General features: G+C 39.0%; 1 protein-coding gene across 1 annotated transcript in view; it reads left to right on the top strand.

The window, feature by feature from the left end:
• syn2b (synapsin IIb) overlaps positions 1-18,611 on the top strand; it is a 139,217-nt gene that overhangs the window by 59,675 nt on the left and 60,931 nt on the right. Inside the window, exons 2-3 of the mRNA XM_007229637.4 lie at positions 11,402-11,459; positions 17,037-17,128. Of these exons, the coding sequence (XP_007229699.3) occupies positions 11,402-11,459; positions 17,037-17,128 (150 nt within the window). The remainder of the gene's footprint in view (positions 1-11,401; positions 11,460-17,036; positions 17,129-18,611) is intronic.

Genomic DNA, 18,611 nt, shown 5'->3' with positions numbered 1-18,611 from the left:
AACAGGTCTCACCACTTGGATGGTTAGTTGAGTAAAGCTAAGTTTATTAAACAAAACATTTTCTATTAAAGTGAAATGAGATAAAAATGAGAAACAGATTTCTCTCCTGTAAACTTTTTTGGGTAAGTAAACTATTTGGGTGAGTAAAGCACTTTCATTTATTTACAGTAAGCTTAGATTTCCAATTTTGTTCTAAGGCTGGGATGCAGCAGCATTAGTGGCTAACTGCTAGCCGCGGTTAGAGCTAGTAGACTGCTCTACATTGTGGGACCCTGAGAGTTCAGGTGAACCAGGGCGATATCAGCGAGTGGTTCATCCCACGTAGTTTGTTTAAACACAGTAAAAACGCAGGCTACAGTCCGATATACTTCCCTCCAAACATTGAAAGCGCTAACGTTTAGGGCTCTTAATGGCTAATGCTGCTCCAGCAGTGCAAGCCGGGGTTAGCAGCAGGCTACATGTCTATAATACTCAGCTAAAGGGCTATCGCTGTCCCGTAACTTTTGGCATGGTGTATGTACAAGGCTGTTCATGGCTGTTCCTGCAGCAAAGAAATGCACATTTTCTATAACTAACCCTTGATTTCAAAAGAACGCAAGTGTTCACAGACTTCTCTACCTATAAAATCTAAAGAACGTAAACATAAATGTGTGTTTATTTAGTTACATCAGACACTAGTTGGTATTCAGAGCAGCTCCTGCGTCAGCAGTTTTGCAGATGGATAATAATAGCCTCTGTCAGCAGAAAAATGAATGTCCTGTAAGTCACGATCGGTCGCACGAGGAGTCACGACTCACCGATTATGAATTTGAAACAGCAGTCACAGGAATTATCTGCCTCAGTAAATGAGTCAATGAGGCTGAGTCACCTTCAGATGACAGAATATTATGAAGGTGTGAGAAGAGGCTCTGCAATCAGTCACACTGCAGTATTGCAGTATTGAGTAGCCTGCTTTCCAAAATGACTGAACACACGGCATATTAATGGATTTGTTTGTCAGACTGAATTGTGTACAGTACAGTGATTTATTTTATGCGTCAGACTATATATGCTCCTGGGGTTTTGTTAAAGAAGCTGTCAATTTGATTGCAAATAATTTTCTAAAGATTTGTGATGATTGTTTAAAGTCAGAATTGAAAATAGGGGTGTTTTTTCTGCTTTGTGAGTTTGGTACATTTGGTCAAATGTGAAAGCTGTTTTTGAGTTTGACAGTGATTCAGAATACTAGTTTTTGGCACTTCAGAGTTTTGGTATCCAAGCAAAATAATAAGCTTTTTCTTATAAGGTTGCTGTTCTATGACTTTTGTTATGTTATGACTTTTGTTAACACTGCATTGATCTGTGGGTCATGTGTGTGGGGTGTCCTGCATTGAATCTGAATGTGGAATCTGGATTTCTGCCAGAAACGCTTATCTGTTAGCATGGACAATTCTAGACAGATGCCACTGGTCACAATCATTACCACCCACTGTACAGTCCACTATGACATACTTTCAGTAAGCTTGTGATCAGTGTTCGAATTTTAAGTTAAGAAAAAAATACTTAATGAAATGAAGGTCAGTCAATTCAAAAAAAATCCAAATACTTTAAAAGTATCCTCATGTGCAGTCACAACAATAATCAAAAACATTGATGAAACTGGCTCTTATCAGGACCGTCCAAGTAATGGAAGACCAAGAGTTACCTCTATTGCACAGGATAAGTTCATCAGAGTGACCAGCCTTAGAAACCACAAGTTAACAGCACCCCAGAAAAGAGCATCTAAATGCTTCACAGAGTATTTTGGTTTGTTTAAGATTTTTAAGTTACTACATGATTCCTTATGTTTTTCTTCATAGTCTGGATGACTTAATTTACAGTTCAGGAAAAAAAAACATTAAATGAGCAGGTGTCATGGTCAGAACAGAATAGCAGACAAGCGCAGATACTGATAAAAACAAAGTAGGTTTATTATAATAATAAACAGATGTAATCAGGGTCGATACAGAAATATGGTTGATCACCAGTAGACAGAGCAATGCAGACAAAACCATACCATAAACGAGAGACAGTCCAGAGTTCATACACAAGCAATCCAGTATCAGAGATAATCCAAGAGGCGGTGGTGAAAGTACAGTCCAGGTCATACACAAACAATCCAATATCAAAGGCAGAGGCAAGAATCGGCGTCGAGAAACAAAAAAGCAAGGTCATACACAAGTAAACTGAGACAAGAGATAAGTAACGCTTTGTATGAGGATAACCTACAATACGCGGCGATGAAGTCTGTTTGGCGTGCACCTTTATAGTGCCAGTAATCAGTATTCGGGGCTTCCTGGTGGAAGCAGGTGAGGTGTCACGTGATCAGGTGAGTGCGTGATGTCAGCGGGTGGTGCATTCTGGGTAGTGTAGTTGTTAACCTGAGAACCTCCGTTAGAGCTTGGTGTGGAAGGGACAGAGGAGCTAACAGCACCAGACGTGACAGTAGGTGTGTTGATTTGACTTGATTTTTTTTTTTTACCAAAGAACCCTTGAAAAAAACACTTTTTAAAAGTGTTGTAAAAGTTATTCACTAAAAAGGAACACCTTCAATGGTTAATATATGGGCCCTGATATCTTTGTAAGCATATATTTTCCCTTTACAGAGCAGACAGTGAATACACTTTGGAGCATTTCTCATAATTTGAGGGTAAAACATTGCTAACACCCTCCCACCCACACACCCACACACTCACACACACCAGCAAAAGCCTTAGGAAACATTTGGTGAGTAAAAAAAGCTGCTAGCAGGAGCATTTTATTGTGCGAAGTGAGCGAACGCTGAGGGATGAAGAAAATATGGGAAACTGAGTCGAGTCGAACGAGGCAAGAAACTCTCATATCCATCAACGCCTGCAGCTCAGTCACAGCAAATTTGTCCGGCCATGTCCAGACATTTGTTTAAGAGGTATGCAGGGCACAGAGCCAACACAACCCAAACAGTGTCTAGCCTGCGGGAAGAGCGAGACAAAAAACATGGTTAAACAGTTTTGAGGAGACTGATGAGCAAATATTCCTTGACATTACTCGTAAAGACCATTTTTATATCATAACAGCAGATATTGTATACAGTAAATAACTTTATTGCAGTAGTGTTCGAATTTTAAGTTAAGAAAAAAATACTTAATGAAATGAAGGTCAGTCAATTCAAAAAAAATCCAAATACTTTAAAAGTATCCTCATGTGCAGTCACAACAATAATCAAAAACATTGATGAAACTGGCTCTTATCAGGACCGTCCAAGTAATGGAAGACCAAGAGTTACCTCTATTGCACAGGATAAGTTCATCAGAGTGACCAGCCTTAGAAACCACAAGTTAACAGCACCCCAGAAAAGAGCATCTAAATGCTTCACAGAGTATTTTGGTTTGTTTAAGATTTTTAAGTTACTACATGATTCCTTATGTTTTTCTTCATAGTCTGGATGACTTAATTTACAGTTCAGGAAAAAAAAACATTAAATGAGCAGGTGTCATGGTCAGAACAGAATAGCAGACAAGCGCAGATACTGATAAAAACAAAGTAGGTTTATTATAATAATAAACAGATGTAATCAGGGTCGATACAGAAATATGGTTGATCACCAGTAGACAGAGCAATGCAGACAAAACCATACCATAAACGAGAGACAGTCCAGAGTTCATACACAAGCAATCCAGTATCAGAGATAATCCAAGAGGCGGTGGTGAAAGTACAGTCCAGGTCATACACAAACAATCCAATATCAAAGGCAGAGGCAAGAATCGGCGTCGAGAAACAAAAAAGCAAGGTCATACACAAGTAAACTGAGACAAGAGATAAGTAACGCTTTGTATGAGGATAACCTACAATACGCGGCGATGAAGTCTGTTTGGCGTGCACCTTTATAGTGCCAGTAATCAGTATTCGGGGCTTCCTGGTGGAAGCAGGTGAGGTGTCACGTGATCAGGTGAGTGCGTGATGTCAGCGGGTGGTGCATTCTGGGTAGTGTAGTTGTTAACCTGAGAACCTCCGTTAGAGCTTGGTGTGGAAGGGACAGAGGAGCTAACAGCACCAGACGTGACAGTAGGTGTGTTGATTTGACTTGATTTTTTTTTTTTACCAAAGAACCCTTGAAAAAAACACTTTTTAAAAGTGTTGTAAAAGTTATTCACTAAAAAGGAACACCTTCAATGGTTAATATATGGGCCCTGATATCTTTGTAAGCATATATTTTCCCTTTACAGAGCAGACAGTGAATACACTTTGGAGCATTTCTCATAATTTGAGGGTAAAACATTGCTAACACCCTCCCACCCACACACCCACACACTCACACACACCAGCAAAAGCCTTAGGAAACATTTGGTGAGTAAAAAAAGCTGCTAGCAGGAGCATTTTATTGTGCGAAGTGAGCGAACGCTGAGGGATGAAGAAAATATGGGAAACTGAGTCGAGTCGAACGAGGCAAGAAACTCTCATATCCATCAACGCCTGCAGCTCAGTCACAGCAAATTTGTCCGGCCATGTCCAGACATTTGTTTAAGAGGTATGCAGGGCACAGAGCCAACACAACCCAAACAGTGTCTAGCCTGCGGGAAGAGCGAGACAAAAAACATGGTTAAACAGTTTTGAGGAGACTGATGAGCAAATATTCCTTGACATTACTCGTAAAGACCATTTTTATATCATAACAGCATCATTTTTGTCTAATTTTCCATACTCACAGTGATAGCTAGCCAAGGTATGTAGGCATCAGTAACAGTAACCATGCTGGTAATGTGGCTTACATAGACAGAAGCAGTACAAATAGAGGTGCATCATCTCACCTTCCAAAGAATAACAACAGACAAGGAGGCTGGAGTCATAACCAACTGCATTGTTCAGTGAGAACTGTGGTCTCATACATCACTCTGGATTTGATGCACCCATTGTTTGTTGCATTGAGAGTGACACTAAAGACACTTTGCTGTCTGATTTGTGCATCCAAAACATCCAGACTGAGACCTATCTGTTCAAATCCAGGTTTAATATAATATCAATTTAGATACAGTCTAGATATGCCAAATATCAGATTTGGGTTTGCAGTCTAAACATGTAGTTCATTTGCCCGGTCTGAATCAGTTGACTAGTTCATTTAATTGGAGTGTTTTCTCTCTCGGTTTGGTTTGTTTTCACACAGGTAAAGGCCTAAACGCATCAAAATGCGCCTCAACAAACCACACAAGCACGTTGTCTCCTCTGACTGGTCAGAACTGCAAGAAAATAAATAAAGCAAGAAGGCTCTGTGTAACAGACCAGCGCTTATATTTGTGCAGTGCTAAGCTGCTTTAACACTGAATGCAGAACATTTGCTGCTGCACGTTCAAAAGGTAGAGTGGCATCAACACAGTTGCACTGGTAAGTGGAGTCACGTGGGCATGAGCAGCTGAGTATGCTGCAAATAATGCTACCAGCGTGCTGGAATGACCTTTCCTGCTAAGCTTAATATATTCCTTCTAAAACTGGGGTGTCAGGTCACTTTGCAGGAGTTCTTCTGGCTACGTCACGTGTCTTTACGTACTTACCTCACATGTACAGCCTCTGAAAGAGGGTCCGGCTCAGTTTTACTGAACGTGAGCGGCTGGTGGAGCAATGGAGACTTCAGAAGAGGAAACTCAGAGCTCAGTAGCTCATTCACTCATAGTAAAAACAAAGTGTGTAGTTGAAGTGAAGTTTCTGACTGAGCGCTCTCTCTCTCTCTCTCTGACTGAACATAACCTGGAATCGGATTCATCCGCTCCGAAAGGAGACACCCGCACAGTTTAAAATTATTTTTCCGCATGCTCAATGCAATTACCCATTCTCACCAGAGAGAGCCCTAAATCCCAAAACTTATGGATATTAGTTTTAAAGTAGTACAACACTGCAGACTCTAAACTGTTGTGGTATCTTCTGAGAATGCATTTTACTTTGCTGCAGGCTGGTTATAATGTCAGATATCAGAGGGTGCTCTGTTGAGAACAACAAATAAAAACAGAGAATCAGGAGTGAATAAGAGTCTTATTTGCTGTGCTTAATGCTTTTATGTTAAATATGTTAACACTTTTACACCTGAAAACTCTCCTCACTGCTGCAGGCTGAGATCAGTGTTAATTAATAATTCCCAGAGAACACAGAGAGCGCTCTGCTAGAACACAGTGGTAAATAACGTCTAGAAATAAGACAGTACTGTATATTCATGAGAACAATGTGCTTTATGGACAAATATATTGGGAAACCTGTGCATTAAGAGCATTAAAAACATATTAAAAAAAAACAGGAGTTCATCCTGCTTTTGTAGGAGGAGTTGTCTTTACTGTCCAAGTAAAACTTTCTACTAGATTTTGCTTTGGGGATTTGATTGCATTCAGTGACAAGAGCTGAAGATAAGTGAGATCAGGATGTTGGATGATCTACATGTGCTGAATTCACAGCTACAGCTCGTGAGTAAGCAGCAGCTCAGCAGCTCTTAGATTAACTTTGTGGCTTTCGTGGCACTTTCCTCTGCAGGCCTAATGAACCTGAGATGTTTCACAAGCTCCAAACACAGAGCCTGACCACACAGTCCGGGCAGCAGAGCAGCGATTTAGCGTTTCAGTCCTCAGCGCTGATTACACCTGAAGCACAGGGTTTGATTATTGTTGTCCAACAGCACAGTCAGTGTGATATTGGACTTACCTAATCAGGACACTGAGCGTCAGGGGTTGTTAAGGTGTGTGGGTTAGTGTGTGTTAGTGTGCACCCGCAATAGAAAAAGGCAATAAGCGAGAAGTGTGATTGATCCTGTGCAATAAGGGGCAACAGCTTTGAGCCAGTGTTTATTAGTGTTGTCTAGGTGTGTGTTAATGGTGTTGTGGGTGTCTGTCTATCTGCCTCCTCCCAAGTGGTTTGTTTGTGCAAGTGCGTAAGTGTGACTGTGTGTGTGTGTGTGTGTGCGTCGTCCACATAGATTAGCTACAGCATCCTCCTCTACAGCTGGTTGAGTCCTAATGGAGCAGATGTGATGGTTATATAACTCCATCAGAGCCTTGAGAACATGTATATAAATATAGTACAAATAGTAAGGAAATGTGTGTTTGGTAAATTATTTACCATTGGAAAGCATGTTCATTTCCCTTTTAAATGGTGCCACATTTGGATCATGCATTTGTGGCAAATCCACAAATCTCTTCACTTTTTTACTATGTTTTATTTCTTATCATCATGAAATTGTGTTGGATTGTTACCATATTTGGAGGACAGGTAAACATTGCCAGGAAGAATAAAATGATTAAACATTTAGACCAATATGGGAAACTCTTGGTAATATTTATTAAGATACACATACAAACATTGCATCAAAGAGCATTCTACACATTTTCAATCAAGCAGTGATCATTTTTGATGATTCAGCTGGTCACTTATTCTCTTAATTAATTATGGGTGTGTTTTTGATGTAACGTGAAATAAACCAGTATTCAAGCATTTAATTTGACATTTCCTTTAAGAGCCAGGTGTGCTCTGATTTTAGTGGATTGATATTTTAATGGCGCAGTGCCTCTGTGCTTCTCAGCAGAGGAAACTGACCTACGTGTTTACGCTGTGAAGCTGCGTGAGCAGGTCATTTACATGAACAGCAAAGTTATTTCTTGTGTATTCTGTTTATTGTTGATGTAATAGTTGAGATTGAGGAGTGTACACACACTGAGCACCTGCACTGCCAAGATAGCAATGAATGTCTGATGGTTGACAGTCAGTGGTGAACCTGTGTTTTTTGTTGCCAGAAATGTACCTAAACACATTTCTGTATTTGCGGGGTGTAAGGTAGCAATGAACATCACGTTGTACTTTGCGCAGTGTGTACGATATTTTTCATTAATTGATTGTAATAAAGATTCCAATAAAGATTTGGAACCACCACTTTGTGAACTGCCCAGGTTTGTTCTCATCACTTTGTAATCATCAGCTGTACCTCAGGGTGGGCAGTGTCAGCTCTGCTCAGCTTTGCTCTGCTGTGAAACATTGCAGACGACCAGGGTAGCCCATCATACTGGAGTATTATGCAGTGTCCTCAGCAGAACACCATGGCGTATTATTCAGTTATTAATCCTTATGTAGAAACTATTGTGAATTATAATTTGGTAACCATTTGTTGAAGTATATATTGTGGAGTAACTCAGGGCTCTATTTAATGGCCTACACAGTATAATCCATAGTGTTAACATAAAATATTGTAAATGGGATCAGTTGTGGTTGTTCCACTGGTGCAGAGTCATTTGTTGTTGGGTTAAAGGGTGGATAAGGGTCTCCACAGGATAGCTGACATTATATTAGCTTTTTGTCTTTCATATTCTCATATTATTCTGAATAAGGTTTATGCAAGATAATTGTGTAATGTATCCAGCAGAATAACTGCTTTGGACCACATGTTACCCAGAACAATGTTAATTTAACACATATTTGACTGAGTATGGTGTTAATTATGACATATAGTGTATAATTTGGAGCACGGACTAACTGTAACAAATTTTAACAAAGTACCAAGAGCACTGGCTAGAGAGAGCCTTACCCTCCAATATATCTCAATCAGCACGAGCATCAGCCAGGATAAGGGGCTGGGTTGGATTATCTTTTGCCAGCAGGCTTTATATAATTAGCCTGTTTAACAACAGTCACAGGTGTCTTGCTTTTTGTGCAGCCAAAACTGAAATCTGGCTAATGGTTAGACCTCTATTCACCAGCAGCTTTCTCTAGATCAGAACATTTTGCACCAAACCTGTTCCCAATGACTTCTGAATGTTTTAATTAAAGCTATGTGATTGCAAAATCTTTGCAACCAATAAGCAACATTTTAGCAACCACCTGGCAACACTTTAACAGACATACATATAGCTTAATAACCACATAGCAACACCTTAGGCAACATATTAGCAGCCAACATCCTAAGTACAGCAGCGCCTTAGCAGACACCCAATTAGCACAGTAACCACGTAGCAAGACCTTAGCGACCAACTAGAAAGACATTAGCACCACACATCCTAAGTACAGCAATGTCTGTACTTAGCAGCCATTTAGATAGCACAGTAACCACTTACAAACCCCTTAGCAATCAACATCCTCAGTACAACAATGACTTAGCAGCCTCACAGTTAGTACAGTAACCACCAGGCAGCACCATAGCAACAACCAAGCAAGACCTTAGCAACCACCAAACAATACATTACCAACAAACCCCTTTATTACAGCAAAAGTGCTGAGCTGAAATTATTTTTATCATAAATTATCATCAAAATAAAATGGTCAAGGTAAAAAAAAACTTCAATGTAAAATTATTTTTTTTAATCATTTTGGAGCATTTTTATTGGTCCCTTCATCAAGAAATACTTTTCACAATATAAAGAACTGCTACCACACATACACAAAAACTGTATGAGAATGTTTTATGTAAGTGATTTAGAATTTCCTCTAAAAACTTCAGTAGACTTTATTATTACTCATTTGTGGCCTAAATGAATAATTACAGGCTCTTAAAGCTTTACCCATGGGCACGTTTCAACAGGTTTCCATCAGATGGCAGCATTGCACATCCAGAAGGTGCCCTTTTGTCTTACACATGGTCTCAGTTATGAACAGTTGTGAACGTCAATATACGATTTGGATGGAGACTTGTTTTCAGGCAGAACTGCTGAGGAAGAGGTGTTCTATAATATAGCTCTGAAACAGACTTGTTGTCTAAATGTGGGATGATAGTGGGACCTTTTTAACCTATGATGTACCAGGTTTTGCTTAAACACAACCAACCACATAATTTTGAAAACACATTCAGAAGATTCTTTAATTTTTTTTTGTTCTATATCCACCTTATTCTGTGTGATGACAAGGAGAGGGCCATGGTCTGGTGCAGCAACAAATCATTGACACAGATTTCACCCGCTGTAATAATAAATGTACAATACTAAGTAACAATAATGAGTAACATAATATATACTCTGTAAGTTATACAGAAAAAAAATATATATATTTTGTTGTGAGGAGTTCCAATCAACTTAAATCCACCATCTTCCACAGAAGAAAAGTTTGGCTGTTGTTGATGGCAAAATTTAACACATTCAACCCAGACGACCCAAGTCTCCCGGAAGTTGCTGGAGTCTACCGCATATCAATAACGGCTCTCTGATGCCCGCAGGTCAGATAAATTCTTCTGAAACCTAAAACAAGTGGAACAAATGTGCACGCAGGCTACACAGATTTTTTTTCCCGAATTGTATGAGGGGAAAAAAGGAGAGGTCAAGAAAGGCACTGCCCTTTGTTTTACTTTGTTGCCTTGGCTGAATGTGTTGGGTCATTGTCATGCTGGACGACCCGGCCATGACCCATTTTTAATGTCCTTGCGGAGGGAAGGAGGTTGTCACTCAAGATTTTTCATTACATGGCTCCACCCATTGATGCAGTGAAGTAGTCCTCTGCCCTTAGCAGAGGAACTCCCCCAAAACATAATTACCACCTCCATGCTCGACAGTGGAAACAGTGTTCTTTGGGTCATAGTCAGCATATCTCTTTCTCCAAACATGGCGAGTTGAGTTAAAGAGCTCAATTTTTGTCTCATCTGACCACAGCACCTTCTCCCAATCACTCTCAGAATCATTCAGGTGTTCATTGGCAAACTTCAGATGGGCCTGCACATGTGCCTTCTTGAGCAGGGGGACCCTGTGGACACTGCAGGATTTTAATCCATTACAGTGTATCATTATGTGTTATCAATGGTTTTCTTGATGACTGTGATTCCAGCTGCCTTGAGATCATTAATAAGTTCCCCTTATGTTGTCTTAGCTTAGAAAGCTCTTTTGTCTGACTGATTGAGTCTTTTTATACAGGTGACAATTAAAAACAGCTGTCTTTAATGCAGGTTATGAGTTTCTATGTGTCTAACTGGTCTCTAGGAGCCAGAACTCTTAATGGTTGGCAGGGATTTAAATATGTATTTCTCTCTGCAAAATGCAAATTTATACAATGTGATTTTCTGGCTGTTATTTTTGATATTCTATCTCTCACTGTGATCAAATAATTATTTCCATCCCTGTAATTGATCTTGTACTGATTGACTGCCCTGTACTGTGCCTTCTGTCTGGGCAGAAACACTCCTTATAACTTCAGACAAAAGGGTGGTTAATGTAGACCAAACTGTGCTAAAAGGGAGTTCAAATAATATAAAAATGGAAATATTGTTTTTTTTTTGTTTGTTTTAAGACCCTTTTAAAGAGTTTGCTTCAAAGTACAGTGGTTTTAAAGGATTTAAAACAAAACACAATTTGAAATTGAATATGTGTAATCTATAACCAGTACATGGTTCTGTGTTTAGACTGATGAATGTTCTTTGAATGTTGCCCTGAGGTATTGGTTCTAACGTAACTGTTTTTGTTTCCAGGGCCAAGGTGTTTCGCGGGAAGAAGGTCCAGGGAGATTTTGATATCCGTGTTGAGCAGGTATGTGCTTGAATAACATTCAGAACTGACTGTCTAGAAATTCTGGAAGCAGGGAAATGGGCAAGTGTAAGAATCTGAGGGTATTAAAGGTATTATAGGTATTACAGTGCTGCTGCAAACCACAAATCCAAATCCAAGGTCCAAAATTTGTTGTGACCAAAAGAGGTGGTCTGAGTTCAGATCTTCTATGCCATCGTCCGCTTCATTTTCAGTGCAAAACGCCTTTTTTGGACGGTTCAGACTTTCAGACTAATTATATGTAGTTGAGGCAGGCTATCATCACCTGTTAAACAATAGAAGAAGAACAAGAACCAGTGTGACTGACTCCCCTTGGGGTGCAGGTGCAGGCATGTCACATAGTATAAGTACAACAGATTATGCTGGTGGTTCCTGTATCTACTGTAACTGTAGATTACCCACTTTTTAAACTGAAACAAAAGGACGCACCTGCATCAAGCCATTAACTGCAGTTTAAAACTGGACAAAACTACCCAACTAAATGACTAAATGTACATTATACAATGCAGTGAAGTTTGTTGAGCTTTAAACCGTTTAGTTCCCCACAGGTGTGTACAGTCTATGATGTTCTGAGCTCCATTATCAGATCCATCCTCTCAATTTTGACCAAACATCAGACTCCACAACCCTCCCTTCCCCACCATGTTCCACTTTATTCTTAGCACTTTAAGCTTTAAAGCTTTGAGTCCCTTTTACCGTTTCCAGCTTGTACCCATCTAGAGTCCAGGGTTTGCTGCGCAAGCAAAATGAAACCGTGTCAAACAGAGTTAATAACAGTGCAGATATTGCCTCTTTGAATTAGCGCGTGGGCGGTGTGTGCTGAATACCAATAGAAGCCGTAGCAAATTTCGTTCCCCTCAGCCCTGGTGATGCGTAATTCGACCTGCAAGAACCACAAAAACCCTCGTGTGTCTGTTTAACACCAGCCTGTGCCCGCACCGAGCTGATGAGTCATGAGTTTCAGTGTGAGCGTGAGCATCAGGCACCGCTGTCTGCAGAACATGCTAAATTCCCTCAGAGCTGCACAGTCATACCCACACCTCTGCTCCTCTAAATATGAGCATTTTCATCTGCCTGGCTTTTGCAGCTCTGCAGGTTTCATTTGTTCTGGTAAAGGCTTTATAATGATGGTTCTGCTATGAGTCCAGTTGGTAGAGTGGTAGAGAGTTTTCCCTTTAGCTTGAGTTGGCTGGGGATAAAATCATTATGGTTAAAAGGCAAAAATTTTGCTCCACATTCAGTCTTTGTTACAACCATTATACTGTATGTAATGTAACATACGTTTGGGTCCTAAAAAATGACTTAGGTAAGACTTTACTTGGATGGTCCATTTGATGGCCTCTTTGATGCTCAACTGACTTTCAACTAACATTCAACTACATGTCTATTAAATGGAACTGAACCAAAAGGTGAAAGTAAATGATTCTCTATTGACTATAACCCTACACTCAACTCTAACCCAAACGCTTATCTTAATATTTTAGGATTGGGTTTAGGGTTAGATTTTAAGCTTAGGTTAAGGTTAGGGTAAGGGTTAGGTGTAGGGTTAGATTTTATGGTTGATTAAGGGTTAAGGTTAGATTTTAGGGTTGATTAAGGGTTAAGGTTAGGGTTAGGTGTAGGGTTAGATTTTAGGGTTGATTAAGGGTTAAGGTTAGATTTTAGGGTTGATTAAGGGTTAAGGTTAGGGTTAGGTGTAGGGTTAGATTTTAGGGTTGATTAATGGTTAAGGTTAGGGTTAGGTGTAGGGTTAGATTTTATGTTTGATTAAGGGTTAAGGTTAGGGTTAGGTGTAGGGTTAAATTTTATGGTTGATTAATGGTTAAGGTTAGGGTTATGTGTACACTGTAAAAAAAAAAAACTGTAGTTTTTACAGGAAAACGCTGGCAGCTGTGGTTACCAGAGTTTTCCTGTTAAAATTACAGACGATAAGTAAATAACTCTACTGAAAAAAAATGAAAATTAATTTACAGTGATTGAAATCACTGCTAAATTACAATAATAATCTGTCAAGTTTACACAAATTAAATGTTAATTTTGCATAGCAGTGTTCTACATAAAAATACCCTTTCCTGTATTTTTTACCTCTAACAAATGTCTTTAGGGTTAGATTTTAGGGTTGATTAAAGGTTAAGGTTAGGGTTAGGTGTTGGGTTAGATTTTAGGGTTGATTAATGGTTAAGGTTAGGGTTAGGTGTTGGGTTAGATTTTAGGGTTGATTAAAGGTTAAGGTTAGGGTTAGGTGTAGGGTTAGATTTTAGGGTTGATTAAGGGTTAAGGTTAGATTTTATGGTTGATTAAGGGTTAAGGTTAGGGTTAGGTGTAGGGTTCGATTTTAGGGTTGATTAAGGGTTGAGGTTAGGGTTAGGTGTAGTGTTAGGTTCTATTTTAAATAATTTACATTCAACATAGGGCTAAGTTAAATTTAATGGGAATTCAATTCAGTGTTAGTTGAATGTCAGTTGAGCATCAACAAGGCCATAAAATAGACCATCCAAGTAAAGTGTTACCATGACTTAAGATTAGGCCTGTCATATTTTATAATGTTTTATAATGTACAATATATATTGTCCCAAGTATTATTGTGCTAAACAATTTTTTATTACAGTTATACTCATTTAAGCTTTTTCTTTATTTCTTCATTTAATTTTCTATGTTGTAGATTAATATTAAATACATGAAAACACTGTTTGCGGGAGTGATGGACTGAGGAGTACAGTCTGTTTCCTTACAAATCTTATTTACATGTTCAACAGCAGCTCTGGTGAATAGCAGTAAAATAGCAGACGTCATATTTTTAACATGCCACAAATTCCATACAGGGCACAAATAAAGGTCCAGAACTCTCCTGAAGTTACAGATTTACAGAAGTTACAGATGTATCCATGTATCCCTTTATTAAATGATGGAGGGCAGCAAAAGGGTAGCAAAAATTATAAACAGTTTGTTCATTTTCATACAATAAGTCGCTAACATAATTATTGGGACAGACCCACTTAAGATTTGTTTTGTTTTCTACTGTTAATAATGCAATATTCAAAAATGTATTTATAAGAGACTACAGACTATACAAAAAGCATGTTCCCCAAATAATCACTTTTTATTTTACTTTTTATTTTGCCAGATTAAATGGTTAAATGGTTGTGTGGACTTTTTTCTCTACTGACTTTAATGAAGTCTTTGAGGTGTTGCTGAGGTTGACTGGAAGTGAGCAGTCATTTATAATCTATGGTGGCATGATTCATAAGACGGGCAACATGATTTACAAACGTGATTTGTGACACAAAATGAAACTTTCAAATTGAGTCTTAATGAATACAATAAATGCAGATCTAGGCACAACATTGAAAAAGACTCCAACCAACTGGATCTACACTGAAAAAAAGTGTAACAACAGGTAATTTACAGTGAGTCCAAGAAGTATTTGATCCCTTGCTGATTTTCTTCGTTGGCCCACTAATAAAGACATGATCATTCTATACTTTTAATGGTAGATGTATTCTTACATGGAGAGACAGAATATTAAAAAGAAAATCCAGAAAATAAATCTAAGGAATATATATTAATTGATTTGTATTTCATGGAGTGAAATAAGTATTTGATCCCTTAGTATTCATTAGCAGTTCTGGCTTTTACAGACCAGTTAGACACTCCAAATCAACTTGTTACCTGACCTGAAGCCACCTGTTCTCACTAATCACTTGTGTGAAAAACACCTGTCCACAGAATCAGACAGATCACACAGATTTCAAGTCTCCAACATGGGTAAAACCAAAGAGCTGTCACAGGACCTCAGAGTCAGAATTGTTGACCTTCACAAAGCTGGAATGGGCTACAAAAAGATTAGTAAGGTGTTGGATGTGAAAGTAACAACTATTGGTGCAATTATCAGAAAGTTTAAAGAGTATAACATGACAATCAACAGACCTCGGCCCGGTGCTCCAAAGAAGATTGCGCCTCGTGGGGTGGCAATGATGCTGAGAACGGTCAGAAATCGTCCTGCAACCACTCGGCAGGAGTTAGCAAATGACCTGAAGGCAGCTGGGACCACAGTTTGCAAGGAAACAATTGGCAACACTTTGCGCAACAATGGATTCACATCCTGCAGTGCCCGAAAGGTACCCCTGCTGAAGAGAGCACATGTGGAGGCGCGCCTCAAGTATGCCAATGATCATTTGAAAGATGAACCAAGTTATTGGGAGAAGGTTTTGTGGTCAGACGAGACCAAAATTGAACTTTTTGGCCTCAACTCCACCCGCCATGTGTGGAGGAAGAAAAATGCTGCCTATGACCCCAAGAACACTGTGCCCACCGTCAAGCATGGAGGTGGAAGCATAATGTTTTGGGGGTGTTTCTCTGCCAAGGGTACAGGGCTACTTCACCGCATCACTGGGAAGATGGATGGAGCCATGTACCGCACAATCCTGAGGGACAACCTCCTCCCCTCTGCCAGGGATCTGAAAATGGGCCGTGGTTGGGTCTTCCAACATGATAACGACCCTAAACATACAGCAAAGGCAACAAAGGATTGGCTCAAGAAAAATCACATTAAGGTCATGGAGTGGCCCAGCCAGTCGCCAGACCTCAATCCGATCGAAAATCTATGGAGGGAGCTGAAGGTCAGAGTTGCCAAGCGACAGCCCACCAACCTTCATGATTTAGAGAGGATCTGCAAAGAAGAGTGGGCCAAAATTCCCCCTGGTGTGTGTGCTAAACTTGTGGTTAACTACAACAAACGTCTCACCGCTGTGCTTGCAAACAAAGGCTTTGCCACTAAGTATTGAGTGTGTTTGGCAAGAGGGATCAAATACTTATTTTCCTCATTGAAATACAAATTAATTAAAATATATTCTTTAAAATTATATTCTGGATTTTTGTCTTGATATTCTGTCTCTCCATGTTAGAATATATCTACCATTAAAAGTGCAGAAGGATAGTGTCTTTATTAGTGGGCAAACAAAGAAAATCAGCAAGGGATCAAATACTTCTTGGACTCACTGTATTTAAAGTGCACTTTTATGTTGGTCTAAAGAAACATTATAATTTCTGGTTTAAACCTGTTTTTTCTCAGTTTTCTTAAAAGCAAATCCATTCCCTATAAAAACAACTTAAAATAAATAATTTAACTCAAATAATATTTTTACTTTATTTCAGAGGTTATGACATCACATCAGATCACTCATGCTGGAGTGTAAAATAATGTGTGAAAAAGGATATTTGTTATAAATCATCTTTTATCTTTGTTTTAAAGAACTTTATATTGATTGATTTTAAATCAAAATGTTAGATTCTAACTAAATAAATATAAGTTGAGAAAAAATTAATATATTTAGGTGTAGCAAATTAGAGCAATTTTTTTTAGATTGATCTTTTTTCAGTATACTGCCAGTCGTCTCAATTTTCTCATTATGTATTTCCTTAACTGTATTATTGGTATTATTGCAGGGCTGCAAACTTTCACACATTGGATGTGAGGGTCCAGAAATTAGCTCCAAAATCTTACACCCACAAATTAAATCAGGTTAAACGCACTAAATGTCTGTTTTTACTCTGTTTTAGGCGGAATTCTCTGAAATCAACCTCGTGGCTCACGCCAACGGATCCTGCAGTGTGGATATGCAGGTGATCAGGAATGGGACTAAAGTTGTACGGTAGGTTTTTGTACATTGCTCATTATACCACCCCTTTACAATTAACTGGCTCACAAGACTCGATGATTTTAATGTCGGTCCCACCTCACAACTAAATGGATTGAAGGAACTTGATACTAGGTTCCAAAAAAACACCTTCAGAGCTCCTGTGGGGACCATGTAAAATAAAGTCATTGAGTTTGGCTCTACGCGACTTTGAATAAATCACACTGCTGGACGTTTCTGCACATACTGTTCACCAATACAATGCACTGTAGAAACTGGCCCTTCAAGCCTGTTAGAACCACTGAGTTCTGCATAAATAGATGAATTCTAAGCTCAAATAATAGACCTCTGTAGGCTTGTGAGTAGCTCCTTCAATCAGCTGCAATCATCAGCTCGACCTTGCCAACCTTTTCCATCAGCCTACTGGGAAAAGTTGAAATGACATCACCATTTGTGTGATTTTTCTGCAACAAACTCACAGTGACTCTGGTGGGAAACTACAGAGCAATAATGGAGCAATAACCTGCTTCTTTCCAGATTCGAAGCTCGTGCAGGTTGCCAGATTGACACACAGATTCAAACAACAACGAGTCTTACTTATGCTAATCTGAGAATATATACATTTCAATGTCTAAAATATCATTCTCTACTACACAATTGGTGGTGGTAAATCACACAGCTATGGTTAGCAAACCTTACTGAAGCTTAGTGATTACGTGTTCAGTAGGTAAATACCCATCTTGCCTGTATCCATGGCTGCAGTTCACTGTTAATGTACTGTTTTCTATACCAGGCAACCTTGAGTGTGAAAATGGGACTACGGGAATGGTGGTGGGCAGGTTTCCGTGACATACCACACAGTTCAAATAAGAAAATACTGACTGAAGCTCTGCTGACAAGAGCTGCCAGTGCTTAAACTCAACATGTTTCTTTAATATCTGATAATACATCCTGATCCTACAAATATTTAATCCTTTAACTGTAGATTCACTAGATGGAGAATTCATTGACATTCATTGTTTCTTCTTAAATCGAGTATTCAAAAATAGTTTATCCTGCTTTTATTGGAGTAATTGTCTCTCTCATGTCCAGGGAAGACTTTTGTATTAGATTTCGGAAAGTTGCTGTGAGGATTTGATTGCATTCAGTGATATGTTTGTGTGTGTGTGTGCATTAGTAAGATCAGAATGTTAAAAGATTAAGTCATCACCACCTCACCTCATCAGAAGCATGTTTCAGAAATTCAACCACGGCCTTCTGGTTACATTGATTTTAGAATAACACTGGGTATATTGTAATCTTCAGTCTATTAAATGTATTTGTATTAAATTGCTTCTGACAGGACATAAATGCATATTATGCATTTGCAATTAATGCATAATTATGCATTTGTATGTTATGCAAAAATGTACAGTAGGATTTTTCAGTAACCTGTGCAGGCTTGTGTGATATGTGGATGTACTCAGATCTAGCATGTCTTTCACCGTGCCCTGCAGGC

Source organism: Astyanax mexicanus, chromosome 24 (genome assembly GCF_023375975.1).
Source record: "Astyanax mexicanus isolate ESR-SI-001 chromosome 24, AstMex3_surface, whole genome shotgun sequence".
Classification (NCBI taxonomy): domain Eukaryota; kingdom Metazoa; phylum Chordata; class Actinopteri; order Characiformes; family Acestrorhamphidae; genus Astyanax; species Astyanax mexicanus.
This window is presented reverse-complemented; position numbering and strand designations above follow the sequence as displayed.